Source organism: Musa acuminata, chromosome BXJ3-6 (assembly GCF_036884655.1).
Source record: "Musa acuminata AAA Group cultivar baxijiao chromosome BXJ3-6, Cavendish_Baxijiao_AAA, whole genome shotgun sequence".
Lineage (NCBI taxonomy): Eukaryota > Viridiplantae > Streptophyta > Magnoliopsida > Zingiberales > Musaceae > Musa > Musa acuminata.
The window spans coordinates 5,143,924-5,171,428 of NC_088354.1; the positions used below are offsets into that span (position 1 = coordinate 5,143,924).

Sequence of the window (27,505 nt, forward strand, 5' to 3'; positions counted from 1 at the left end):
ATATATTAATTAGATGGAACCAAGTGAACAGTGATTTTTGTTGGGTAATGAATTGATTTCATTGCGTGTTGTGTTGCCTTATGCAAGTGAACAATCTTGTAGGTGGCAGTAGAAATTCCTCTATATATGAGCTTAAAAGTGCTGTCTTTGGAATTTGATGTCATGATGTTGATCTGGATGAGCATCTGTATCATCTTATGTTTCTATCATTTGCTATGCAGTTTTTATGTAGTTTAATTTGTCTATCACTTTGAATTCTTTACTTAGAAAAAGCTTCAGTAGCTTACTAGCACTATACAATGTTTTGGTGAAGGCTTTCAAATTCAACCTTCTATATATTTTCTCCTGCATGCTTTGGGATGATATGAACCAATTAATAGCATATGTTTCTGTCCAATATGGCAGATTACAGCTCTCTCAAATCCCACCAAGTTTCTTACAATTATATATCCAGGATGTCTACATGCAAGAAAAATAAATCCCAAGTCAAAAGTGTCATTTTCAAACCCCACAAAATATTATGTTCGAATTATGAAATAGGATTTATTGTTATTATTTTTAACTTGCATTGTGCTGATAATATATGGTAAAATTTTAATATAATGGAGGTTCTGCATTGGAATCTAATATTGCTGCTTGCCCATGGTTAACATGTTATGTTCAAATGACCTTTTCCTCCTAAGGGCTAATTAATTAGACCTTTTAGTATTTCAATTTTTATGTTAAAAAAATTTACATTGAAATTCCTAAAGTGAAAATCTTGATGTTATCGATTTTATCGATGGAAACACGACGGCGATGAGCAAAAACATAATTTCAACGTCTTAGTTATATTTTTGGTGATGACGAACGATGACATCGTTACGGGATGAGTGATTATTGTGGACGAGGAAGAGTGATGGCAAGGAGAAAGAGGATGAGATAGGTGTCGATATAGATGCAGATGTAATATATCATCCTCTTTCTCCTCTTCCTTTGTCTCATCTCTCATCATACAATAACATTATCCATCACCACAAAAATATATTTAAAATATTAAAATTATTTTTTTATTTATCATTTTTACATTTTAATTAATAAAACCGATGACGATATAATAAACAAAATTAGATGTTTCACTTTCATAACTATAATAATTTTAATACAAATTTTTTAAATTTATGAATCAAAATAAAAAAAATCTAATTATAAATAATAATATATAATTAACCTTCCATAGTCATCATTTTCTAAATCAAGAAAGCAAAAACATGTTTCTAGAAGAAAAAAAACAACTCAAATTAATTTAATAATTCTCCACTGTAGGAAATATTTCAAGGCAATGGGGATAAAACAGAAATTTGAAGAAAAGAAGTCTGAAAAACATCTATTCATTATAGACCAAAAATTATATGGGAAAAATGTAACAAAAGACAAAATAAAAATAAATTATGATATAAGTTACAGCAAATATTTGTAATAAGAAAAATAAATAATTGATGATGATACAACACCACGTACTTCCGCATCTTCTCGACCAATCTCTCTCTCTCTCTCTCTCTTTTCAGGGTTAAAGGCAGAGCATCAGTTTCATGTACAACCTCACAAAAATGAACTACTCAACCTGTCAAGAATGTCTGACCCCGTAAACTATACCTGAAGTCTCCTACTGCATTGATTTCTTTTTGGATAGCGTCTCGGTGTATGCGCAACCAGTAAAACAGAGATCCTCCAACCAACGCTACTAAACCGTGGCTAGCTACTACACCATGTTCATCAGCCGACCCGATGCCGACCCCTTCCTTCGTCTTCGTCGCTTCTGTCGCATTCGCCAGCTTAAGAATGATAGAAGGCCTGAGAAGGAAGTCATCAATCAGAGACCAAGAACTAAAATCGTTTCATGTTGAAGAATGGTATGTGTACTTACAAGCCAAAGCAACCAATAACGGAATAATCCATTGACCTGCCATCAGCATAGGTATGTCAACCTGAGAACTTTAAAAGGTCAGTTGCCCATTGATACATTCAGTAATGCGGCCTAGGAGAGGAGACGACAAAACAGTATTCATCATGGTGCATCAACATAGTTGCTCAAGAATCTTAAATTGGCTTATTTAATGAATAGGGACTTGTGGTTCCTATTCATGCTGAAGTATAAACACAGTTCCATATACTTGTGGTTCCTCACTAGTTAACACAGCTTTCCTGCCATCGCTAGTTAGAGACATTAGCGAAGAACTATATTAGAATATGAATCTACATTAACAAGCCTAAACATGAACAAATATTGTAAGACAGATCTGGAATTTAAGAAATTATCAATTTATTATTTAGGAGGACATCTCTGATGTTTAAGTAGAAACTCAAAGAAGGAAACTCTTCATACCTCATCATGGTTGAGCAGCCCTAAGAAATCAATGCTGTTCCTGGATTTGTTTCGATCAACTAATCCAGAATAATTTCCTGAGCCCTTATGTGTTGTTGCTTCATCAACCTCCACATTGAATTCTATCACCGTATTGTTCGAATCATTAACCATATCAATAGTTGAATACCGTTTTCTATTCCTACCAGTGAGTTGGTGAATACCATATCCTTTTGTCCCCCAAACCTCAAACCTAGAGTCATGATGACAGATCAAATCTTTGCCCACTACTGAGGAATATGAAGAAAAATTTACATCTGTTCTGCGTAATGGTAGCCGGCTCTCTTCTTCATGCAATGGCTTGCTAGTTTTAGCAGAGTCTGAGAAAAGCACAGGATCTTTGACATTCCTGTTAGTGAAATCTAGTATCTTCCTCAGAAGCCAATAGCAGTTTGTTACCATATGACTGCCATCAAGACAATTTGAATCTCCATACACTGCAACCCTCCCCTTCCCGACTTCCGCAAGACCAAGAATTGGGGAAACCTGCAATATCAAAAATTACGTGAAACAAAAAAGAAAAAAAATACAGAATGCAAAAGTTAGAAATCGCGAAACATCTTTCTTCAGATTAATTCCAAATATCAACTAGATAGGCAAATTCAACCACAAACAATTACGTAAATGGCAAAAAGTTCAACAAATATTGACATGTCGATTGGTATCATAAAGACCCCTACGCAAAGCATCCATTGACATTTCAGACATTAATCATTGAAAAATGAAAAAGGTAAGGAGCCTAGGTTTCCAACCTTAGTCATCCCAGAATTCAACCACAAACAATTATTTAAACAGCAAAAACTTAAACAAATATTGATATGTACATTGGTAACATAGAGAACCTTGCACAAATCATCCATTGACATTTCAGACATTAATCATTGATAAGTGAAAAAGGTAAGGAATCTAGGTTTCTAACCTTAGTCATCCCAGAAGCCGAAAGAATGTTCTGTGTTGCACCACTTTCTGAATTGTCCTGGAATTCAAAACTATGCAAATAACCACCTTGTGGAAATTTTACAATATCAGTACCAGAGGCATAGTGGCTCTGTTCTCCATTGATGGAGAAATCACCATTCAAGATTTTGTCCCCAAAAGCAATACCAAGTGGAGCCAAAAGTTCATTAAGTGCTGGAATATTTGCACCACCAGTAACAGGTGTCCACCAACTCCGCGTGTTGTCATCAAAAAATCTCATTCTAACCATTGAATCTACATTATACCATTCAGCAAAGACAGCAATACCGAGCCCTCCATTTATAACATCATCCCTAAGTTTCTGAATTTCTTCTTTGAAGTATTCATCTTCAAGATCCACCATAAGCAGTGCTCCATAATGACTAGCATCAAAACATGTCAGAGGTGACCCAAGTGTTTCAACATAGTATCCTGCATCCCTTAGCATGTTGTACATGATATGAAAATTTGTATGCAGGTGGTCACCATGCCAGTCAAGGATGTCATTTCGGACATCTAAGGAGTCTCTTGGAATGTATCCAGGTGGATACTTTATATTGTGATACTGGTCCCACAAAATTCTTTTTGACCTAGGAGGTGTTGGAACAACTTTTAGTTTCAGATATAGCACACACGTACTACTTCGTGGCCCTTTTTCTCTGGGAGGTGATGGGCTGTACACATTAAGTGTCACATTACCTTCAATTAGCCCAGAGAACTGAGCACCTTCATCCTTAATCTGCATGTGAAGTGCAAGGTATCCGGTCCAAGGCCAGATTACATCAGAATAGGTGAAATGAATGCTAAGCAGGTTGCCCACTTCATCATAAGGATGCCATGTTGGTGGTGTCTCAACATAACCAATCACACCCATGCCGTTCAGTATAGTTGCATTGAAAATAACAGGCATAGCCCCAGCATAAAGAGGCTGCCGACAGAAAGGCCAGGAGTAAGGACAATCTGTGTAGTCAAGGACACTGGGAAAAATGCTAGCTCGTGGTTGGTAATTTTCCAGGATCTGATATGACTCCCAACTAAAACAAGGATAATGGCACAACATTATTATAATCTGCAGTGCAAGTAAATAGAAAAACTACTGAAATATAAAACTTACAGGTTAATTCTGCCTGCGCCTTGCTCATACATGTTAGGACCAGAAAGTTTGGTTGCACCCTCAACTAGTGCTTGCTTCATGCTTGCAGGATTCAAATAATCTTTTCGCATGCTCTCGGGTATGACACTCACAAGCAAGCAGACAATACCTGCAACAACCGGACTTGCAACACTAGTACCTGACAGGCTCTTGCAACCAGTGCTGATCTTAGATCCCATAATTTCACGACCATAGGCAACAACATCTGGTTTGACGCGACCATAACTGTTCAAACATCCAACAGATTGGTAAAAGCCATTGCTAATTAAAATCCATAAACACAGGATCATGCATAAGTTTGCTTGTCCAAACTTCTGCTTTTGGCAAGTAAGATGACTTTGGTGGTATAGATTTCTTGTAATGGATAAAAACAAAAGGTGGTATAGATATTAAATAAAAAGGATTAACCGGGGTGAGAAAAGCAACAGGATGCCAATTCAATGTAGGATGTCCATTTAAACCTAGACAAGAAACTAGCAAACATCCAAGACAATGGAAGATATACTTTTGTTCCTACAGGTTCATAAAATGCAGAGGATGCCAAAAGACACCTTTCCAGGATGAAAACACTGGAAGGTAAATGAATCACCTACCCATGAGGAATCTCCCAAGTACTCATGCCACGTGAGGAGAAAGAAGCAATATGATCATTGTAATCAATACCACCGACTCCAATAACATCACTTTGATCAGCAGGATTATTAAGGGTTCCATACAGAGGTCCATCATTTCCAATAGCTGACACCATGATAATATTATTTGCTGTGAGCTCCCACACCTGAATAACCATTTCAATTAAATATACAACTACAGTCTTAGTTTAGTACTTGAAGAATAGAAGTGCCACAATATAACTCATACTGGTTGCTTCACTCATTCTAGAACTAAATTACTGGGATCAGTTTTCTTGGAATGTACAAGCACTAAAAGTGATTGTCCAGTTGGTGATGACAAGTGAAATGCTAACAATAATTTAAGAAGTTATTTGTTGTCTCAAAATCAATTAAATGAATTATTCCACATTCTATGAAAAGTAGGCAAACTGTGTCCACTCGTAAAACATAAACCCTTGCTATGTTACAGATATCATAGATAACATTCTAAAGTTAACTAACTTCTATGAATACCCTTCCAACAAAGAGATGTTTATAAGTGAGGTATTTGCAACATTAAAATGACATACACAACATTTTACACATTTGGGACGAACATATAAAATTACCCTTTCTTTCTGGTTAATGGAAGTACCAACCACAGAACAACAAAAAAAAATTCTACTGTTCACGAGTTGCAGATGAGTTGCAGATCTAATTTAGATGTATATTGTGGTCAATACATGCATTACTGCATTTATCGGTCAACTTTCTGGATGAGATCTATTTCATTGTCAACAATGTGAAGGGGTTAAAACCAATGAATGTATACAGTTAAAAGAAAGAATATGAACTCTTGAAACCATATTTGTTATTGACCTCAAATATATAACAAATAAATTCTGGCATTTCCATATTATTCTTGGAAAGAAAAAGGATGCAAAATGCTCAAAGTTGCATGGAGTAAAATTCCACATAAGTCAAATTTCATAATAATTAAACAATAAGTAGAAAATACCTTCTCTACAAATGGGAGATCAAGATAATCAGGTCCACCAATACTCAGATTTAGCACATCCATGTTGGTGGCTATAGCATAATTAAATGCATCGAGAAACCAAGATGTATAAGAAACCTGCAATGAGGCTGAATGAAAAATTATCATGATCTTGCCAACACTTGTTGGGAGCAGATGGAGTGGTGACGCAACAGTAGTTATTCAACAATGTTTTGAAAAAAAATGTATTCAACAATGAAAAAATAAAAAGAAAGTATGTTACCTAAAAACAAGTAAAGTTGCCATCAAAGTTATTCTTTTTTTCTAAACTTTCATTAATAAAATGGTGACTTTTTGTACGATGAATATGTCCTGTGGCAAATCTTAATTTCCCGTCTTTGGTTACTTTCCCAGCTTTTAGGACTATGGAAGGTTGCTATATTAATGCCTCACTTAAAATGGCATGACCAACTGCAGAAGTCTTAAAACATATCTAAATCTCTAAGTCGACCAGTAAACCCTTCATTTACTTGGGCAGAAATTTGCTACCATATCAGCAACAGGGACAGGGATTTTCTATTAGTTAGGAGGGGCAGGTATTGGGGGAACATGATACTCAATTTTGGTGACAGGATGCAGTAGCTAATGTATTAGTACAAAAAAAACAAATATTAACATGCACTAAAAGAGAAGCAAATTCATATTGCAGTTATATTTGTGTCAATATATCTAAACTAAAAACTTATGGTGCAGAAAGTACAAAGATAAATTGAACAAAATAAAAGTCATCATGTTGTAGAAAAAGCATGACATTTGAGTATGCAAAGATGAAATAGTTGGAAGAGTGGGTTTGGTTCCTTTATTTTGGGAACCAAAACCGAACCATATAGGGGTCGGTTCCAGTTCGAACCGTCAGTTTTTAATTTTTAAATTTAAAATAAAAAAAATCATAATTTAAAATAGAAAAAAACCTATATTTTTTTAAATTGTGAACCACCGATTCGAGCCAGAACCGGAACCGCCGATTCCAGTTCCCAAAAACCAAGAACCGCAATTGGACTGCCCAGGTCCGATTCCGGTTCAGTTTGGAACAGGCAAACTGTCAGGTCGATCCGGTTCCAGTTCGAACCCAACTGTGGTCAGGGCTAGTATTAATCATTACGCATTAATAATTTAACAACTTGTGCACAAGACTTGCATCAGATAATGCATATATGTTCTGGTGAGATGCATATAATGCACCACACAAGGTTTCCAGTTCAGCTTTGTTTCAGCCCCTGGATGAATTGGCTGAATCAGCACTTCTAACAGTTGAAGCACTGTTAGCCATTATGGGTACAGTTTCAACCATTTCAGCAATTGCAGCAGTAAAAAATGTCTAAAGCAGAATTTTCTGATTCCCCATATCCGTTCTCAATCAACTGACATCAACAAGATCAACCAATCCCCAATGAAAATTGTCTTCTTGAACCAATATTCTACGTGGCCATTACAACCAAGCAACATAATCATTAGTTTGTTTTCAGGAGAGCATAACGTGAAAGTTCACAACCACAAAGTTACAGGTAAACAAAGAAAATCATGCTTATTAAATTGGCAGCACTTTTAAATTTCTATATTTATTTACTAGAACAGCCATAATATTATTATATTAATAACTTGGTGATTTTATTGATCTTTTGAAAATCAGCACAAGCCAATGTCCTGATATATTGCCAAAAGGCACCACAAAGTCTTGCAAAATTACTTTCTTCCTACCAAGTAAAAAGGCCTAAATTCTTTTGGGATCTTATAACATAAACCATAAATATAATATCAACTATGGAGAAGATCCACCTAGAATTGAAACTTTATATATCAGTCAATGCCAAGACAAAAGATGTACAGAGATACATAATATTTATTTCATGTCAAATGGGAAATGGGCCATGAAAGGCAATCTGCTAGAACTGATAATCACTTTCATCCAGAATATTATGCATCACCTGAGCATCTGTAAATACACGAAAAGCATATATCTCAGTGTCTGGAGCAAAACCCAAGCACTCTGCATCTTCACCAGCAACAACTCCGGCTACGAAGGTGCCATGCCCAAGGTTGTCATTTAGTGTATCTTCATTTGTCCAATTTGTGCGTTCCTAGAAAGTCAAAATGAAAATTTTTCTAACTACTGAAAGTTTAAAATAATATATCTTCAAAGGAGGAGAAAAATATTTTTAGCAGAAGATGATCCATGACTGTTACAGTTCACAATATTTAAGCTAAAGGAATATGTCATTTCAGTTTTTTTTTCTTTGTGACTGCCGGAAGGACTGCAAATTTACAACAATATCATAGGCAATAAAGGAGGGTGATTGAAAAAGACCACAGATCTTACGATTCTTATCTGGCTTTTTAGAAGAAAATTTTTCCTAAGAATGTAAAATAATGGACACATTGGTCAATTTAAAAAAACAGGGCTGTCGGACACAAGAAGATCCCACCAATACAGATCTATGGAGGGTCAATGGACAAGGTTTTACCTTTTTTTCCAGTAAAGAGACTATTTTCGTGACTTAAACTTTAGCCACCCAGTTAAAAATGGAACCTTACATGGTAGCAAGGCTCGCCCTCTGGGTCAATCTAAAGAAAGAATCATGTGATGCATTTAATTTTTCAGTAAAGTCATATAAACCAAAGCCCATACAATAACCTGATCCATTGAACACATAAAACATAGTCCCAAATTTTTATTCAAAAAATGCCGTCTTTAACTTTGACATTAAAGAACTCCTACCTTTAGTACTCGTGGAACATGAAAGTACAAGGAGTTTGCTCCAACATATTATAGGCTAGAAAAGGACAAATTTATCATCTTAAAATAAATAAGTTCAGGTAACATGATACTTAATCAGTCACTAGTATATAACAAAGTTAAGTTGGATCTATCACATAAGGTACTATATCAACGTCCAGGAACTTGACAAGCGATATTCAGAACCTGATCCAACAGACCACAATCATCTTCAAGTCATTTGATTTCAGTTTTATCACTTAGATGTGAGCCTTAAGATCATGTTGATATTGTTTTTTGATGCATCAAAATATTACCCACGACAACAATTTATAAAAATGCTTAGTGCAATTGATTACTCGACCTTAGCAAAGGAAGAAAAATATACCTTAATATTACGAAAATGTGGGTGATCTGCTCGAATACCAGTATCAAAAATTGCCATTTTGACCCTTCTCCCAGTGAAACCCTTAGTCCAAAGTCTGTCAGCTCCAAAAAGAGAAGTAACTTGAGATCTCTGCCACAAGATAACTAATGTCACATAAGCCTAGCAAATAATTAATGTAAAACTCAATGCAGTCTAAGAGATATGTATTTAAGCATCCCGAGCCACTAAAAGATTTAAACATAAATAATTAAAGGGAAAAGTAGCACTCAAGGAATGCTCATTCCTTCATCATACGGAATATTTCAGTCACCTTCGTATTAAGTGGAAGAAAATTCACTAAGACTGCCACTTCAATGACCCTTTATTAATTGGAAAATTATAGTTTTTTGACCATCTTAAAAATGGATTGTCATAGAATTATTTATTCTAGTAAACTAAGCAAATGTAGTTACTATTTCCTGTCAAATATTAATTGATAAATCAACATACAGAAAAAATAAATATTGTTTCATTGGATATTCACAATAAGAGAATAAAAGATCGATTATTCTATCACAAAAACAGTCACCATTATCTAGTTGCTTCAAACACTAATTTTGAGGGAAAAAAAAGAAAAAAGGTAGAAAGTTTATCTGCTTTGTCCTCTCATAGCCGTCTAGGCAAGAAGAATATGACACACAGACATGCATGTAATCGTGTGTGTGTGTGTGTGCGCGCGCGCATGCGCACGTGCAATACTGAAAGAAACAAGATTTGCCATGTGCCTTACCATGGTGTGTCGTTCACATGCCTAGGCACATGATATAACCAGGCAAGACCTTCACGAAAATCATTGACAAGAAAACTAGCACAGCCTTCATGCATATTTTGCTGCATTTAATTTCCCATGTACCAAAAACTATTCGTTGGGATACAATTGCAGTAGAAGAATTGCTATATTCCATGAAGCCATATATCCATTTTGGTACAGCACCTCCATGAAAAAAGGACAATTTGTTCATAGAAACTAAAATAGCTAGAATTAGAACTAGATTTCGTTGTCTTATATTTTCATGCACATATTATAGGATGTACAAGATAGTGGTTGCTTATATGCAATTATTAAGCTATCAAAGGATATTTATAGCTGCTTTTTGTCTGGAAAATGATACTGTTCAAAAGAATACTTGTTTAATGCATAAAAAGGACTCAGATCAGCGTTTCATAATTTGTCTATCTATAAGATTATGGACTTGCTAGGAGTTTAACACCTGCATAGGATTTCTCGTTAGAAAGCCAAGGTTGCTTTTATAATTAAATAGATAGTTGATGTACCTATGATGTCTCAAACATAGTTTAGTACTGATCTTCGTATTATGCTCTCATTTGGTGACACAGGTGATCAGATTCTAATAGCAGTGTCCACTGGGGTCCACTGAAAGAAAATTTCAAATTATGGGGACAGACTATCATCAAGCTAAATCTAACAGGTTTGTTTCCATAAAGGTTAATGTTCCTAAGTAGCTAAACACTTAAAACACCAGAGATTCACACTGTTAGAATGTAGATCAGCTAGTTTATTTGATTGTTGAAAATATAAATTGGGGAACTTGCAACTTCTCTTTTCATCCATCATAGAATTAGAGGGATAATCTTACTGATCATGTTCTTTATGGGTGAACCACTCAATGGTTCATGATTATGGTTTCTAGCTCACAAGTATCTCCCGCCACTTAACAGTAGGACCAGTGAATATCTGAACAAGCTTACTAAAGCATGAGGACGTAGAATCTAATACTTAGTCTAAAAGAGGACAACCTGAGGTTAAACAAATAAATAATTAATCATATCTGGACAGTAAAAGTGTGTGGTCTGAGATTCATGGCAGAGAATATTAAGACACTGCTCTCTGCAATTGTACAATAGTTACCAAGCACAGATGCCAAAGAAAAAGTAGAGCGGACGATTAGAAAAATGGAAAAAGGGAGTGAGAGGAATGAAAAACAGGTTTGTTAGCAGTGAAGAATCAGTTCCTTTTAATCAAAATTTATTTAACTTTCTCCTGTTGACTTACATGCTCCCCTTTAGAAACGTAGCAGGCCCATATCACCAATCATAAATAATTTTTCTAGATATGGTCAAACCCTGCATCTGTTTCTTCAGTTTCCGACCAACTTGAGCTCCTATTTGATGAAAATCTCGGTTCTTATAGAATTCAAAGAAATTTACACCTAAAAAATTGTGGCTGCGTACAAATTAGAGGGAAAAGTTCATCTAAATGATTAAATTCTTCATAAATATCAAACAAATTATGACACAAGTAGACAGATCGATTTCTAGGTTAGGCCCCAGCTCAAACATATAAACAAATTCAAATTAGCTAGACCCTGGATACAGCAAATTAATCTGAATTAAGCTCGTTGTGTTGACTTAAACTACTCATTTAATTGACTGAAAATATAAAAAAAAAATCTACAGCTGACTGAAACAGTAAGTTAGCAATACTCTCGACATCTTTATTTCCTTTTTTCACTCTTTGTTATAATTAACAAAAATTACTGTACAGCTTTACGTATGATTTTCTTCTTTATGACTGTATTAACACATTCCAAGTTCCAGAATGTGTCTGATTAAATAACTTTCATCATCCCCTAATATCGTGCATCAGCCTGCAAGTTATAAAGCTCAACAGAGTTTTCTAAAGCTCAATTTAGAAGCCATAAAAGAAAATTGAGAAGTTACAAGGCTAAAGATCATAGACAGACCAGTTGGGCGACAGTTAGACTATGAATTTTCTGGTAATTCATACAATAACCCCTATCCATGATTTTAATTTCACTCTTTTTCCTGGCCTTTGTTAGCAATGTGAAAAAATATATCCAATTAAAGAATGATCAAAATAATATTAGAGTTTCAGGCTCCACCATGGAAATATCATCATAATATTGCATTTTCAACTGATGCGTTCAACAAACCAACAGCACCATTTAATAAGACAGTTACCTGCATCATGAGCTTTCTTCTCCAGCTAATGGAAGCATTGCTAACCGGACTATAAACCACCTCCTCTCCTTCTTCAAAAGACATCGATGTGAAAATCTTCCCAGGCCGCTTCTCCAAATCATAGAAGTTACCGCCTTTGGGACTCTCCTCCACGAACAAACTCCTCGAATAACTCGTATCGACGTATACATCCTTCACCCGCCCCAACCTTCGGAGCTCTTCGATCAGCGAAGCCCGATACAGATCCCCAATCTCCAAAACTCCGAAATCCGTAGGAAACGAAGCCGCCGGGTTCCTTCGCTCGACCCACCACCACCCGTTCCGGGATCCAAGATTCTCAGCAAGGTAGGCCCGGTGATCCTCTGCCATCCGGTACTCCAGAAACCTGACGACGTGGTTCCGGGCAGGAGCGAGGGCTCCGTAATTCGATCCGGTGACGATCGCCGACGGATCGGAAGCAGGGCGAACCAGGGAGAAGGGGATCAAGGCGAGGAACAGCGGCGCGAGGAGGGCGGAGGAGCCGTGGGAGGCGCGGCTTCGATCGGCCATCGCGGCCAGCGAGGGGGGCGGCTCAGGGAGCGGTTTCCCGGAGAAGTCGTGTGGGTTTCGCCGGCGGCCGCCCCATTAACGCCACTACCGCGATCGCCTCCTAGTGATGCAAGAGAGAGGACCAACAGATCGAACGGCCGACATAAAAAGTAGGACGAATTGCTTGTCCGTGGTTGCCTCTTATGTCGTGCGAAAGAGCAGCGCGACGAACAAGGAGCGGACAAGACCGCTGATGGATCCGACGGTCAGAACAATGTGGTTTTGATGGATCGACGGCTGTAACTGGATCTACTGTGACTGCACTTTTGTTGGGTAAGTTTTGGGTAACTTCTAGGAAGTGACAGATGACAATTCAAAATTAGGTGTGGATTATTATAAATTTCGACAATTTTGGTTGATTGCATAAGAAATTTTTGCTATTTGGACAGCAACATATAGTGGAAATTCAAAGTTAATTCCTTAACCTAAAATTAAGTAGTTCAAATTTTCAAAAATATAAGAATGTTATTTTTTTATGAAGTAAGTGCTAAAAGAAAGCAAGAGAATTAATTTATTTCCAAAATAAATAAATATGATAAAAATAAAAAAAAAATGTAAGCATGAAAGAGAGACATCATGAAATATTATGAAAGTTATAATTATTTTTTTATTTTTGATTCTTTAAGAATCATCTAAATCAATGAAGTCATCATCTAACTTCATTCGATCACCTAAGAAAAATCTGTATTTATGTGATTGGATTGTCTGAACTTTGCTACCAGAGTTGAAATCTATTAGACTAAGATTGATGCAAATTATATGGTTTGGCTGCCCAATAGTTGTGTATTGCTCTTGATTGAGTGTAGCTAAGGAAGCCCAATGTTGTGGCAGAAGCATGGTGAGATCAGTTCAAATGAGAATTATATTGGAAGGTGATCAAGATCATGTTTACTTGAAAACAAGTGCAGAACAACAGAAAGATGAAACACACCAATCTCACTCAGTTGTCAGCACAAAGAGCTTTGCCTGTGCTTTTTCAATTCCAGTTCCTGCAAGAAAGGAAATACCTGTGCTTGTTTAGCTCCATATATTTACCACTTTGTATCAAAGAAATTAAGTTCATGAACATATCATTTCTAAGCCATATCAGATATATTAGCAGCATGTAATCCTTCATATTCTTTCAGACTCTCTCTCTCTCTCCCCCCCCCCAAAGCATTTGCCTAATAATTTATATGCTTGAGAACTGATGACATCCTTTGTTGGAGGCCAAAGATGGTCAGCTACATCTGTTTAATGTATGTTTGGAATAGAGTGGAAATGCTATGTGACAAGATGCAGAGGAAGCTTTTAGTGGACTTCAATCACATGGTCCAAAGTTCCAAACACACTAGCCATTATTATCCTTTTCAATTCAAATGGACAAAGAGAACAGTTGGGCTTTTAGATGATGGTTAATGCATGCAAAAAAATGGAAAGATGATCACATCTAAAGACAATTTCCTGGACACAAAAACATATGTTTTCTTAATCTGGTGATACCTCTCAAAGTGACAAAAGGCCACCAAAAATTGTTTAGATGATTAATAGCCACAGATAAATCCTTTTTGTTTTTTTCTCTGATGTATGGAGAAATGACCTGCCACTGTGACACACACAAACAGTAAAGAGAAAAAGGACATGCAGAGACATGTGTTACCAATGAGAACTTATGTTGACTAAGTTTCCTTGATGAATCCTGGAGGAGAAGGAACTGCTTGAGACTTGAAGGAAAAAGCTGAGGACTTGGCAAGGAAGTCTATAGATATTGATTAGGATGTCATGAGGTTTCCTGATAACTGCAGTGAGCTGTTGCTGTGCTTATCTGTGGATTGAAGACCTGGTAACATCTGAATGAGGAACTGTGAAGATCTCCAGAGCTGTTAGAGCAGAGCAATATACTCTGGAAGTGAAGATCAAGAAAAAGAGATAAAAATTAAAATAAAATAAAGAAAAAAATCTCCTCCATCCTTTGTTTCTTATCAAAATAATTAAATTGAAGCTTTTGTAGTAAGAAATGATTAACTCAGATCAACAGATTATTCAGAGATAGTGACAAGAACTAAAAATAGAGCATTATATTAAACAACCATCAATTGAAATATATAATAGAGATGATTAAGCTAATGCACACCATATAATCATTAATATGAATGAAAATTCAAAGCCAACACCATGCTAATGCAAATTAAACCAAAGAGCTGCAAGTGCTTATTGTGGAATGCTGATAATATATCCACTGAAGCCTATTTTACAATACCAGAAGTTCTAAACAACTCATACTGACTCTCATGGAATCAGAAGTATCAGTAACAGTGAGACTTCAGAAGTAGGGAGGGAAAAAACAGGTGGTGAAAACATGGAAACAGAAGCAGTATTGGATCTTAGGCACTCAGAAAACATGGTTTCACATAAAGCTAAACAAACTTAAAGAACAAAGCAGGTATTTAACACCACATTCAATAATTTGCAATGATGGTTTCATCTTTCTTTATCTAACACAATCATCTGTTAAATCTCCTCTGCAAATATGAGTTCTGCTGATAGTACCATAAAAATAGTCCCGGTAGACCTTCAAAAGGAAACTGAAAGTTTAAAATATGTTCTGAATTTTTCTCTCTTTTTTTCAAGTTATTTTCTGTATTGGAGCACAATAATAGATGTATATAGTCTCTTGTCTTTAGCAATTATTTGAGCGACACCATCTTAACAAAGTGGTATTCATTTTGTTGGTTTGTGTAAGGCTTCAATCAAAGTTTGTCCCCACTAAATGGAATTGTCTTTAGGTCTCATCTTTATCTACAGCCTCATTGATGGGATTGCTCATGCCAATTTGGATTTATACTCAAACTACATATAAAGAGGAGTAGCAGCTTTCACAAGGTTATCTTAGATTATGTAACAGAATTAATGTGTTGGATGATGAACTTCCATGATTTAAACCTGTCCAAGTAGTATTATTTCAACATATTCATATTTTTTCTCTCAGTGTCCTTTCCAATTCAAGGCAGCACATTTCATCAAATATAGCATCTCTGCTAATTATAATTTTCTTGCTTGTTATTTAAACTATAAAACTGTAGCCTTTAGACTGTGATGCATAATAAAAAAAGATACACTTCTCACTTGCTTCATCTAACATTTGTCTTGTCTCTTTTAGATCTTGAGCATTTAACAAGCTCTGATACTAGATGATAAATAATATTGGATTTGTGAGACATATATTAGGTTTGATTTCTAAGAGGAGAGGAGAAAAGAGACATAATATGTAATTATTCTCATTGAATCTAAAATTACAACAACCTTCTGAATGTTTTCTTCCATAATCCTACTACTTTAAAACCCTAACTAATACTTAGTTTATGTGACTGATTGAACTGATCAATGATAAGGGACCAGATATATTTCCATGTGAACAAAAGAATACAGCTGCTCAATCCAATTAATTTTCACTCACATCACTTAATTAGAATCATCAAGGGGGTTTTATCAGGAGCATAAGATGGTTGACAGTGGCATGGTCCTCCCCTTTTAGTTAATGCTAATGAGTGTTGACTGTTGAACCTTTATGTCCTTCCAATTGTCATTGTCATGTACTCTTATATACCTTACTGATGGCAGTGCTCCAATAAAGTATGTTTTGAGAAGTTTAAGTGAATGACAATAATTGTGGACACAATCAAGTGCAAGTTATCAATTAGTTTCTTCTATTACATGTATCCTTCTATAGGATAAACAAAAGAATTATGTCAAAGACAGGATCTTTAACCCAATTAATCATTTCTAAGTATTGACTTGATTTCCTGTTTCTCTCTTTTCTGGAAGAAGGATTTTGCTATGCTAAATATTGCACATAAAGTAAAGACTAAACATCATTTCTATCCAAATTTTGGAATAGATAAAGAGGCAGCAAAAAGTTTTCCCATCAGTTAAATGCTGCAGAACTAATATGATAGGCTCCCTGCTCAAAGAGATCCACCATGGTCCAATCTTTTGATGACATTACCATCTGAGCCACATATAGTGTGGTCTTGTTCTTTTCACCCCCAATCACTTGGCTCTTATATCATGATCAGTGTTGTCACAATCAGATCACCATACCATCACATCAGATGCAACAATAATGTTGCAGTTTCCTATTAAGTGCAAACTGATCTGTCTTAGATGCATATTGTTACTTAATTACTGGGATATATGGGATTAACTCTGTGATGGAAATGATCATTAAGCCTTAGAGTTGTGGTTTGGTGGTACCTTTAGACAACTGAGGATTCTGAAGGATTCTGTTGTCTGAAGATTGTAGGGCACTGCCACACTTGTTGTTGTGCAAGTTGCAGGATAAGCTCCAATGTTGATAAGCTATCTGAGGTCAGATTCATCTCTTGTTGGTACTCATCTGATGGATCTCATTGTCTGAGGAATCCATGGCCTCCCACACTTGCTGTTGGAGAGGCTGTGGAAGTGGCTCCTATCTGAGTTGTGCTCAAAAGTTCTTGGATCTGAAGACCACAAGTTCTTCAATTTGTTTCCAGGGAGCACATTAAATGATCAAACTTGATGTTTGATACATAAGAGTCTCACTACCTTTAGCTTTTCTCCACACATAAAATAAAATAAAGCCAATATTTTTCTCATAAATAAAGGGGGATTTTCTTGTTATTTCATATATTATTATTATTTCTCACATATTATTATTTCTTGGATGTTCAATGGAGAAGATTGCAGCAGCAATAAGAACAAAAAGCCAAACATAAAAAATGATACGAATCAAAGCAAGGCTGAAGCGGGTCCCATTTCCTCTTGTGACTCAATGATAACATTTCAACAGGACTACCCGCTTTTAATTTCCCTCACGTGGCATGGGCTCCACCCACAACAAGATATCTCAAACTATTTCAATAACTTGATTGAGGATCTATATTTTCTAAATAAAAAGAAGTCTGTGCCAATTATTTTGCTTATGTACTCTTTTTCTTTTTCCTAAAATGTGATTTTCCATGACAATACCATATTTGTACTCCCAATAGTAATATTATTTTTATATTCTCTTTATGAAAGGATTTTGACTTATATACCTCTCAACATATTGATCAATGTATTAATATAATATATGACACTTGATCTTTAATAAAAAAATTATGATAAATGACATCAGGTAACACTTGGGTTATCTCTTTCTTTCATGAAACTTTCGAATATTCTTTATTAACTTAATATCAAAAAAAAATTTATTGGATAATCAAAATATGTTTGAACATATGGATGTTAAAACAAGGGCTAATATTTTATAAGATAATTACGTTGAAACTTCACATAATCGTAATGAAGATCCCGTAGCATTGTCCCAAACTCGATCCAAAAACCTTTCGTTCAACATCTTGCATTACTTCGACATTGAAACTTCTTCAATAACTACGGGTCAAATAACTTATGATAAGCTTCTCTTCATCACCTTACCAACAAAAGCCCTTACTATTATTAAGAGAAGAAATTATTGATGTCTTAGTCAACCCGATATAGTTTAGACCTGTATGCGTAGAGTTGTTAAAGGTGCCTTTGAGGTAGAAACATCGAGTTCCTAAGATATCACCTACACGAAGACTGAGGTTGAGAGCGATTTCTCGATCTGATCCCTCTAACACTCAAGTTAGTAATCTAAAGTATATAAGCGTGGATGTAAGTAGTCAAAAAGGTAATCCCACTCTTTTATTGTGTTGAAGATGAGCCTTTATATCTAGTCATAAAGGGATAAAATATTTTATAAAATATATAATTGAGAGATAGCCTCTAACTCTCCAATAACCTCCCCTTGGCCTCTTATCTACACAGATAATAAGAGGGGGATAGCTCATAACTATCTACCTTAGAGCCTTACATGGACAGATGGATAAATGATGACTTCCACCTTCTCCTTCCACTATGGACACCTAAGTGGTGGTCATGTATCAGATGACGATTGACTAATAGTGTGCTCTATATCATTTGTCCCCCTTTCATGGTGTGCTTTGAGATTCTCATGAGAGGGATTCAAAGTGCAACGTCTAATTCATTTGATACATTAAGCTTATGTCTTTTTGACTAGTGCTCCAACTTCATGCATTAGGCGAAGGCCGATAGGTCAAGGGGCACCTATATCTTGAATTGATGAGCTTTGTCCATCGACAAGAGGTCACTCCTTGTCAACAAGCCCTCCTTGGTAGAGGAAAGATCCATGTCGATGTGAGCCTAACCCTCCTTTAAGTGTGGAGGGTCGTGAGCACTACTGGTGATGATCACTCATTGATCTATGTCTCGTATTGTTGAGGGATGCATCTTGGTTGAATGAGATTAGGTTTTTCGACCTCCACGTCTCTTCTCGACCTGGTCGGGTTTATCAACTACCACAACTCAAGTAGTGGAGGGGTCAGATTTTTCGACCTCTACTCCTCAACAATAACTGTAGGCAAGGAGAGGATCAGATTTCCCGACCTCCATGCCTCAGGGTTGTCCTTGGGTTTTTTAATGTCCTCTTTCTAGCAAAAAAAGTATTAAGGAAAGAAGTCTGAGACCGATAGAGGTTTCCCTTCAAACTAAAGTGGTTTAGACCTATATGCATTGGATTGTTCGAGGTACCACTTACATAAAGACCGAGACCGATAAAGGTTTCTCGACTCGATCCCTTCGACACCCAAGTTAGTAACCCAAAGTATATGGGTATGAACGTGAATAGTAAAAAAGGTGATCCCCCTTCTTTTATAATATTGAAGATGAGCTTTTATATATGGTCCTAAGAGGTAGAATATTTTATATAATATTCTATGAGAAGGTAGCCTCTAATCGCCTCCATTTTGCATCTTTTCAACACAAGCAACAATGCGTGGATAACCTACAATCACCTATCTTTGAGCTTTGCTCATATGAGTAGCCTCTTTCTTCTCCTTCCACCTTGGACACCATATAATGATAATGTCGAATGATGATTGGCTGACAGTATATTCCCTATCAACTATCCTAATCTAATAGGTCCAAGCATTGGCTAGATTAATATTTCTCTCCTACCCGGTTCACTTAACTCAATTAATAGAGAGAAATTATCCCTTATGTCATTTGCTAGTATTGTTAGGAAACCACCAATTATCTATCTAAAACTACTATAAAATGTCAATGAATATATTACAATTAAATTTTGATGGTAAGAAAAAAAGAAAAAAAGAAAAAAGAAGGTAGATAAAATATTCCAATTAAGGAGGTATGACGTTTATGTTCACCAATTGATTGATTAAAGAGTGAAGGTTCCTCTTGAGAGGCTCGACCACCTTTATAGAAATATTTCATGCTCCATAATATCTAATATACTAATGTATTACTTTATATTATAGAGAAAGGAGTTCTTTAGACTCTCAAACAATAAAATCATCGAGAATATAAAGAAGATAAAACGAAGTAATATTGATTCACCATCACCGTAATAGAAAAAAATTACACCGATTTAAAAATATAAATTAAATAACTTATCAATGATCTAATAATAATTAATTGATCAAGATAACTATCTTTATAACCCCAATGTCTAATTAAATAATAAATTAATATGATAATAAATAGACTTATTTCATAATGAGGATAATATTACCACTCAAAAGTCCTACTTTAAAAATAATTTAGCCAAAAAAGACATATAAAGATTCAAAAATAATGTTCATGGATTCTCAATATCTTGATTACCATGCATTTCAAAATATCGATGAATATCGTTCATGCTTATTAGTTGAATATAAAAAATATATATTTAAATTTAATAAATATATAATAAATCTGAAATTAAAATTTGAGTACATAAAATATTATTTACTTTTTAACAATTAAGTGACCCTCATATTTATTAATATCATAGAGGTATTAATTTTATTTTTAATTTCACTTATGAAATAATATATCGATGGTATATATATATATATATATATATATATATAACTTAAATTTAAAGAGGCAAATGCAAAATTCATTGAATTGGAGGATTATACAAGATATGAAACGACGCATCCAATCCACCGAACCCAACTTGCAGGTGGCCTTCATGGACCCCGAACATTCCGGATCCAATGATTATACCAATTACGATTCAGGTTCATCTACATGCCAAGCCGCTGGTCTGAATGCGGGTAACGCGCGTCCGTCTACGTCGTCAGTGGATAATCTTGGATCCTGTCTGGTCCCGGACAAGAAATCTCCCATCCAATGAGGGGAAAGCCTTCCAGAGTCCTTTATCGCCTCACGACCTGCATGGAAGTCATTTATTAGACTCAGACTCACGTGCATGTCAGGTGCGAGCAATCATCCCGAGCTGGCCCCCACCACCTTTCTCCATCCCACCAATAACAAGTTTGCCTTAGAATCCGAAGCTACCCTTACGTTCATGCCATAATTACGGCCACGCCGCACCAGGGTAAGGGATCCTCTGCAATTATGACTGTTTCCGTCCTCTTCCAATTCCGACAGCGTCCTTACCATTAACGCCATTGACCGATGATTGATGCTTGGACGTACCGATGAGATGAATTGTAGAGGATCCCAAGACTCTTGCCGCACACGATCCGTGCGCCACAAGTTTTTGTCATGGCTGTCAACCCAAAATATGATCGCTAAGCTAATTCCAGCTAACCCTTTCTTGATAGCCAATGAGAATTCCCACTGGATTGTTTGAGCTAAATTACTAAATCAAAGTGACTTAAATTATTTCCACATAAACTTAGTCAAAGTTCTATTGACCTGATTTAGTTGCATTCCCCAGTATATTTTATTTTACTGATATGTCATGTGTGGAAGGCAAATATGGCATTTAATTATTTCCTGAAATTACTATATGAAACAATGCTCTAAAATAAAAATGCCAATTAATAATATACCAAAAAATAATTATCACAGAGAACTCCATGAAGCTTCGTGGGGTGAACGTACACCGTAGATCACAATAACATGATCACAATCTTCACATGTAGGGTTGTTGATGAAGATCCGAGGCTTAATTATATACACTGGTGAATAGTATCCAAAGGTTCATGGACAGTATGGCCTTGGTCGTAAATATCGGCAACGAGAGGGGCATTTTGTTATTGAGAAATATTAAAAGCCGCGCTGCCGCCTCAACGATGGCTGCCGTTATCGTGTTCGGATCCGTGAGTCTCCGCACGATCCGATATCGGCCGCGTCGCTCTTCCTCCGGCTCCGGTCGATTGAACGGGGGATTGGAACTCCGGAGCGTTGACCTCGTAGTGGTCCTTGGTTTTGGTTGCTACTGGGGATTTGAACCCCGGAGTTTTGATTTCTCCGGCGGAGGTCCGAGGAAGTGAGCGAAGGTTGGACTTTTTGGGGGGGAGGAAGACGGGGATATGGGGCTCCAGTGGCGCACCGGATGGTTGTGGACGGCGGTTCTGGTCGCGTTGGTGGCGGCAGCAGTGGTGGTGGCGGACCGCGGACTGAAGCCCGAGGAGGCGGCTGCTGACGTCGTCGCCGTGGAAGAGGTTGGGCTGTCGGATTACGTGCTGAAGGTGGTGGACTTCTTGTGGCAGCCGGATAAATCTTCCTACCAACACGTTTGGCCGGTAAAGATGACATTTTAAGCCTTGAACTTTTCATTCTTTCCGATCTCTTTGGGTCACCTTTCTGTCTATTGCCAATGCATTTACTTCAAATTTCCCCCTTTTTTGTGAAGCCCATGAAATTAGGGTGGCAAATCGTCGTCGGAACAATCATCGGGTTCTTGGGATCCGCGTTTGGTAGCGTCGGAGGTGTCGGTGGGGGTGGGATTTACGTCCCCATGCTCACGCTTATCATTGGATTCGATGCGAAGTCTTCGACTGCTATGTCAAAATGTGAGACCCTGTACAATGCATATACTGGTAGATTCTGCTAATTTTGTGCAAACATCCACGTCAATGAAGCTAAGGGAGATGCAGAAAACAAAAGAGGGCCTTTTTGGTACTTGGTGTATATAGTCTGTTCTGCAGTAGATCACACATTTCTATTAGTATTGTTTATTGCTGTTTCTTTCTAGTTATTTTAATCTGTAGCACATCTATCTTGTGTTTCTCACAGTTTGGATCCAGTTCTTGTTCCTTAGATTTTTCTTCGTAACTTTTATATATGTTCATATGCTGAAGTCGAAGTGTAAACCTCGGACAGGTATGATCATGGGCGCAGCTGGATCAACTGTTTGGTACAATCTGAAGCTCAGGCATCCGACTCTGGATATGCCCATCATTGACTATGATCTGGCTTTGCTTTTCCAACCAATGCTAATGCTGGGGATTAGCATTGGGGTCGCATTCAATGTCATCTTTGCTGATTGGATGGTCACTGTCCTTCTGATTATTCTCTTCATTGGTAATTAAGTCATTTTTTTTAATGTGACTCTTCTTTTTCTCACAAGTGGTGTAAGGTTTGGATGCTTATTGTATGTGGCTGCTGTTGTTAGGTACATCAAGTAAAGCATTTTTGAAGGGTGTAGAGACATGGAAGAAAGAGACAATAATGAAGAAGGTGCTGATTGTTTCTAGCTCATCTTAAAGCTAAATTGATGATCCTAATTCAGTTGTATACTAAATTGCCTGATCTATGTTTTTGAATTTTAGGAGGCAGCGATGCTTAAAGAGTCCAATGGTAAGTAAGCTGATCAATTTGTTTTACAGTCCATGAAAGTGTTGAAAAAAAGATATAAGATCCAATTGCTCATCTATTTCAAGCAGGAAGAGAAGAAATAGAATACAACGCTCTACCTTCTGGTCCTGGAAATTCAAGTACAAAGGCTCGACGCAAAGAGGTATATATGCAGCAGGCAGCACTCTTTTTGGTTGTACCATGACCTACGGAGAACTAAGATAATTAGACAAACATTGCAGGTCCCTGTCATGGAGAATGTCTGCTGGAAGGAGCTTGGTCTTCTTTCCTTTGTATGGATAACTTTCCTTATCCTGCAGGTTTTAAAGGTGATAAATCTGATCCTAGGCATGTAAAATCAATGCTGTTACGACATATATGAGATTGATGAGTGGCACGCCTTGTTTTCATCTCTCTTCAGCAAAATTACACATCGACCTGTTCTCTGTGGTACTGGATTCTGAACTTGCTTCAGGTTAGTCTCATGCTTTTGCATACAACGAATGAGTAAAGTTTAGTGGTGATCTAAAGACGACTTCTGTTGTTACACCTATATTGCTAAATGCTTTGCAGGTTCCTGTATCTTTGGGAGTATCAGGCTATGAAGCTGTTAGCTTATATAAAGGAAAGAGAATAATTTCATCAAAGGGGGAGGAAGGAACAAGCTTTACAGTTCTTCATCTTGTTTTTTACTGCTGCATTGGTATCCTTGCTGGTGTAGTTGGAGGGCTGCTTGGCCTCGGAGGAGGGTTTATTTTGGGCCCTGTTTTCTTGGAGCTTGGTGTTCCTCCACAGGTGCTTGCATCTTTATTCCTTTTATGACTGCTATCCAATTTCTGAAATTTCTTGTAGTTGTTTATTGCACTTGTGATTATAAAGAGAGCACACTATTCTGAAAGTCTTGCTTATGAAGTGTGATGCTATGTCTATGTTAGATCAACATAATTTTGGATCATCAAGAATCATGTGACAACGGTTCTAACATGAGTCAGAGAATATTGTTCTTGTTCTCTTTTGATCTTGTGGCTTAACTCAAAATGATATAGCAATTGATAATCGGTTCCACTGGATTCATTGTCCTCACAACCACGGTCACCTCAATGATTTAAGTATGATTTAGTGATTTAATGGATAGTTCGGTTAGTTTTTAAACATCTTATGGTTTAAAATGTTATGCCTATGTTGAATTGGACGTGCAACATATGCATGGCTCATTGATATTGATATGATAACATTTGTTAAATAGGTCGGTGTTTGGAGGTCTGTTGGATTAGAAGGTTCATACATTTTTCAGATTGGGCATGTACAAACAGGCTCATGATTTATTGATATCGATATGATTTTGTGAAACTACTGTTTCTGGATAAACAGGCTTATGAACTCATTGAAAGTTAGGTTAGCATCTGGAGGTCTCTGGTCTTAAAAAGGTTATACATGTTGAATTGGGCATGCAAAAAATGTATGTCTCGCCGATATAAATTTGACAATGCTTGTTGATTTGTGAAGTGGGCAGTGAACAACTCATGGTTCATCAATATTAATATAATAATGTGAATCTACTTTTTCTGGATTGACATGCTCTCATCTCATTCAAGATCAACTCAGCTTCAAAGTGTTTCTCCAGGTCTCAAGTGCCACAGCAACTTTTGCAATGACATTTTCTTCATCCATGTCTGTTGTGGAGTATTATCTTTTGAAGCGTTTCCCCATCCCTTATGGTAATCTTGTTCGCCTGTCATTTGCTTCCCCCATTTGCACTGAAGTGTACTCGACTAATATTCTTTTGTATCTGGGCAGCATTGTATTTTGTGGCAGTGGCATTAGTTGCTGCCCTTGTGGGGCAGCATATTGTCAAGAGGCTGATTGAAATACTTGGGAGAGCTTCGCTCATCATCTTCATCCTTGCTTTCACCATTTTTGTTAGTGCGATCTCGTTGGGTAAGCAGACATCTGCACTTCTTCATCTAATTCATTTCCGATATGAAAAAGATGAAACAAAAAAATGCCTGGTGGTCACCGAATTGTGTTATTCTAAACTCTGCACTCTCTTCTTATCATCAATCACTAAAAGCATGTCTTCTAATATTCTCAAACAGGTGGAGTTGGCATTTCAAACATGGTTCAGAAGATCCAGCATCACGAGTACATGGGGTTTGATAATCTCTGCAAGTATGAAGCATAGCTTCAAAACCGAGCATGAAGATGTTTCACAGACAATCAGGGAAACTTTCCCTAGCTTCTTTAAGGTGTTAAATCCTCGACGACCACAGACTGCCTTGTCTTGCTCTTGCACCGATTAATATCAGAATTTGCATTCAATAAAGCTCTTGAGAATAAGTCTTGTAGTATATTTTCAAGAATCCTCTTGATCTGCTTCAAAAAAGAGTTCTAAATCAGACTCTCTTTACAGTAATCTCAGTAAGAACTTAAGCCACAAGTCTTTTACTCTCAAATTGTCTTTCATGCTGTAATCTGAATGCTGTAGGGTTATAATCTGTAAAATTACATTTGTAATGGTGTTGCATGTTGTTGGAGTCTTCATTGTCTCTTGTTGTGGCTTTATTTGAACTCTGATCATGAATTATGATTCACATTTTTTGCTTGCTTTATTCCCATTTGATACTGTTTTAGGTTAAAGAGAAGATAAAACACACTACTGATACTTGGATCGACTACTCTTTGCCTTTTGGATACTCATTCTGCACACTAATTTGACATGCATGACTAAAGATGGAGAAGACAAAGCAACAAAGACTCATGCCATGCTTAGCATAAGGTCTTCTGCACATTTATCAGTCATTCTATCATCAACATCACTAACAGATTTGATGAACACCATTTCAAACAATGAACACAGAATATTCTTCCTTTCATTCTTGGCCCACTAAGGTCTCCAAGACATCATTGGTATATGTTACGCAATCTACAGCCACCAAAAGGCCTTGAAATGATCCTCCACTACCAATCATTGACCCAAGCTAGAGAGGTTTATTTCATGAACTGTGACAGGACAACATCAAGATTCATTCTCAATTTGGCAAATTAGGAAGCTCAAAAGACTTGAACTCGATATTAAACATGAAAGTCACAGCATTGATATCACTTCACATACATATCACATCATCATCTTTAAGATTCATATTACTCGAACCTACAAATGAAAGACCTAATGATGACTTGACAGCATCATCCCAAAGCAAAACAAATGGATGACATATAAATGAACAAGAACTGAAATAATCACACAACTCCTACCACACAGTACCACTACCAGAACACATTCGAGTTCTCAAAACATACCGAGCAAACGTGTATTACTGCCCCGTCACGAAGCACATTAGCAAGCAAAAAATAAATATTTATAAACCCTAAACAAAAGTAAATGACTACTGTCCGCCGTCTTGGCGGCTGCGACGCCGCGTTGGCTCGTCCACGACCGACGGGTGGGGGTGCGGACAATGGGTTCTGAAATCCGCCCACTTGACAATAATAACCCCACGTGTAGGTTAAAATCACCATATAGCCAGCTATTGATCGATCCTAGGATTCGTGGGGATGGCATTGTGGTAATTAAATTCAATTGAAAAGGGTTTCCTTTTGCACTTCTGTGCTCCTAAGCAATTCGACTCGCCTCACGTACCTCTCATGTGCTAAAGTTGTTGATATGGGTCCCATTCATTTAATTCTGAGATAAGTCGGATAAGTGGATCCATCCATTTAATTCTGAGATACCTTTTAATGTCTCAAATGAAGGATAACATTTAGGTGAATATGAAACTATAATTTAAGGTGTTACATTACTTTGGTCGAAACAAAAGTGTTAATTTTTATTAGGTCTGATAAAATGCAAGAAGCAATTTCTCTCACAATGCATTATGGAACATAATATAATATGGTGTCATAATATTTGGGCTGACCAATTGGTTTATCAATTTTTTTTGGGTATAATTTAATATTATCCTTTATAGTTAACTATCTTTAACATCATAATTATCCTTGTGATTACGAAAGTGAAACGTTTAGATTCATTTATCCTAACATCATCGATTTTATCGA

At 36.7% G+C, this 27,505-nt stretch overlaps 2 protein-coding genes across 4 annotated transcripts; one reads left to right on the forward strand and one right to left on the reverse strand.

The window, feature by feature from the left end:
- Positions 1–1,356: 1,356 nt before the first annotated feature.
- Positions 1,357–12,955, reverse strand: LOC103987062 (subtilisin-like protease SBT6.1). 2 transcript variants are annotated; one of them, XM_009405251.3, is made up of 10 exons: positions 12,248–12,955; positions 9,266–9,394; positions 8,090–8,242; positions 6,126–6,242; positions 5,108–5,292; positions 4,476–4,739; positions 3,324–4,395; positions 2,366–2,890; positions 1,907–1,967; positions 1,357–1,833 (listed from the first exon to the last, which is right to left on the reverse strand). In XM_009405251.3, the coding sequence occupies exons 1-10, from the start codon at positions 12,794–12,796 to the stop codon at positions 1,742–1,744; spliced, it is 3,147 nt and encodes a 1,048-aa protein (XP_009403526.2). In that variant the 5' UTR covers positions 12,797–12,955; the 3' UTR covers positions 1,357–1,741. The 2 variants fall into 2 exon arrangements, with proteins under 2 accessions (XP_009403526.2, XP_065012430.1); XM_065156358.1 differs by having other exon boundaries at positions 9,266–9,359; positions 12,248–12,388.
- Positions 12,956–21,961: 9,006 nt separating this feature from the next.
- Positions 21,962–25,990, forward strand: LOC135639890 (sulfite exporter TauE/SafE family protein 3-like). 2 transcript variants are annotated; one of them, XM_065153882.1, is made up of 12 exons: positions 21,962–22,395; positions 22,506–22,665; positions 22,976–23,176; positions 23,268–23,332; positions 23,425–23,452; positions 23,536–23,612; positions 23,692–23,778; positions 23,871–23,924; positions 24,023–24,244; positions 25,074–25,167; positions 25,247–25,387; positions 25,546–25,990. In XM_065153882.1, the coding sequence occupies exons 1-12, from the start codon at positions 22,183–22,185 to the stop codon at positions 25,629–25,631; spliced, it is 1,428 nt and encodes a 475-aa protein (XP_065009954.1). In that variant the 5' UTR covers positions 21,962–22,182; the 3' UTR covers positions 25,632–25,990. The 2 variants fall into 2 exon arrangements, with proteins under 2 accessions (XP_065009954.1, XP_065009955.1); XM_065153883.1 differs by having other exon boundaries at positions 23,539–23,612.
- Positions 25,991–27,505: the final 1,515 nt, after the last annotated feature.

Bases quoted from the DNA above. Each gene is read 5' to 3' on its own strand.
- LOC103987062 (XM_009405251.3), bottom strand. From the start codon at position 12,796: ATGGCCGATCGAAGCCGCGCCTCCCACGGCTCCTCCGCCCTCCTCGCG. The intron at 4,396-4,475 runs GTAAGTTTTATA...TCCTTGTTTTAG, and splicing joins GGCGCAGGCAGAATTAACCT to TTGGGAGTCATATCAGATCC. The intron at 1,834-1,906 runs GTAAGTACACAT...CTTCCTTCTCAG, and splicing joins GTTATTGGTTGCTTTGGCTT to GCCTTCTATCATTCTTAAGC.
- LOC135639890 (XM_065153882.1), top strand. From the start codon at position 22,183: ATGGGGCTCCAGTGGCGCACCGGATGGTTGTGGACGGCGGTTCTGGTC. The intron at 23,177-23,267 runs GTAATTAAGTCA...TGCTGTTGTTAG, and splicing joins TCTGATTATTCTCTTCATTG to GTACATCAAGTAAAGCATTT. The intron at 23,453-23,535 runs GTAAGTAAGCTG...ATCTATTTCAAG, and splicing joins GATGCTTAAAGAGTCCAATG to CAGGAAGAGAAGAAATAGAA.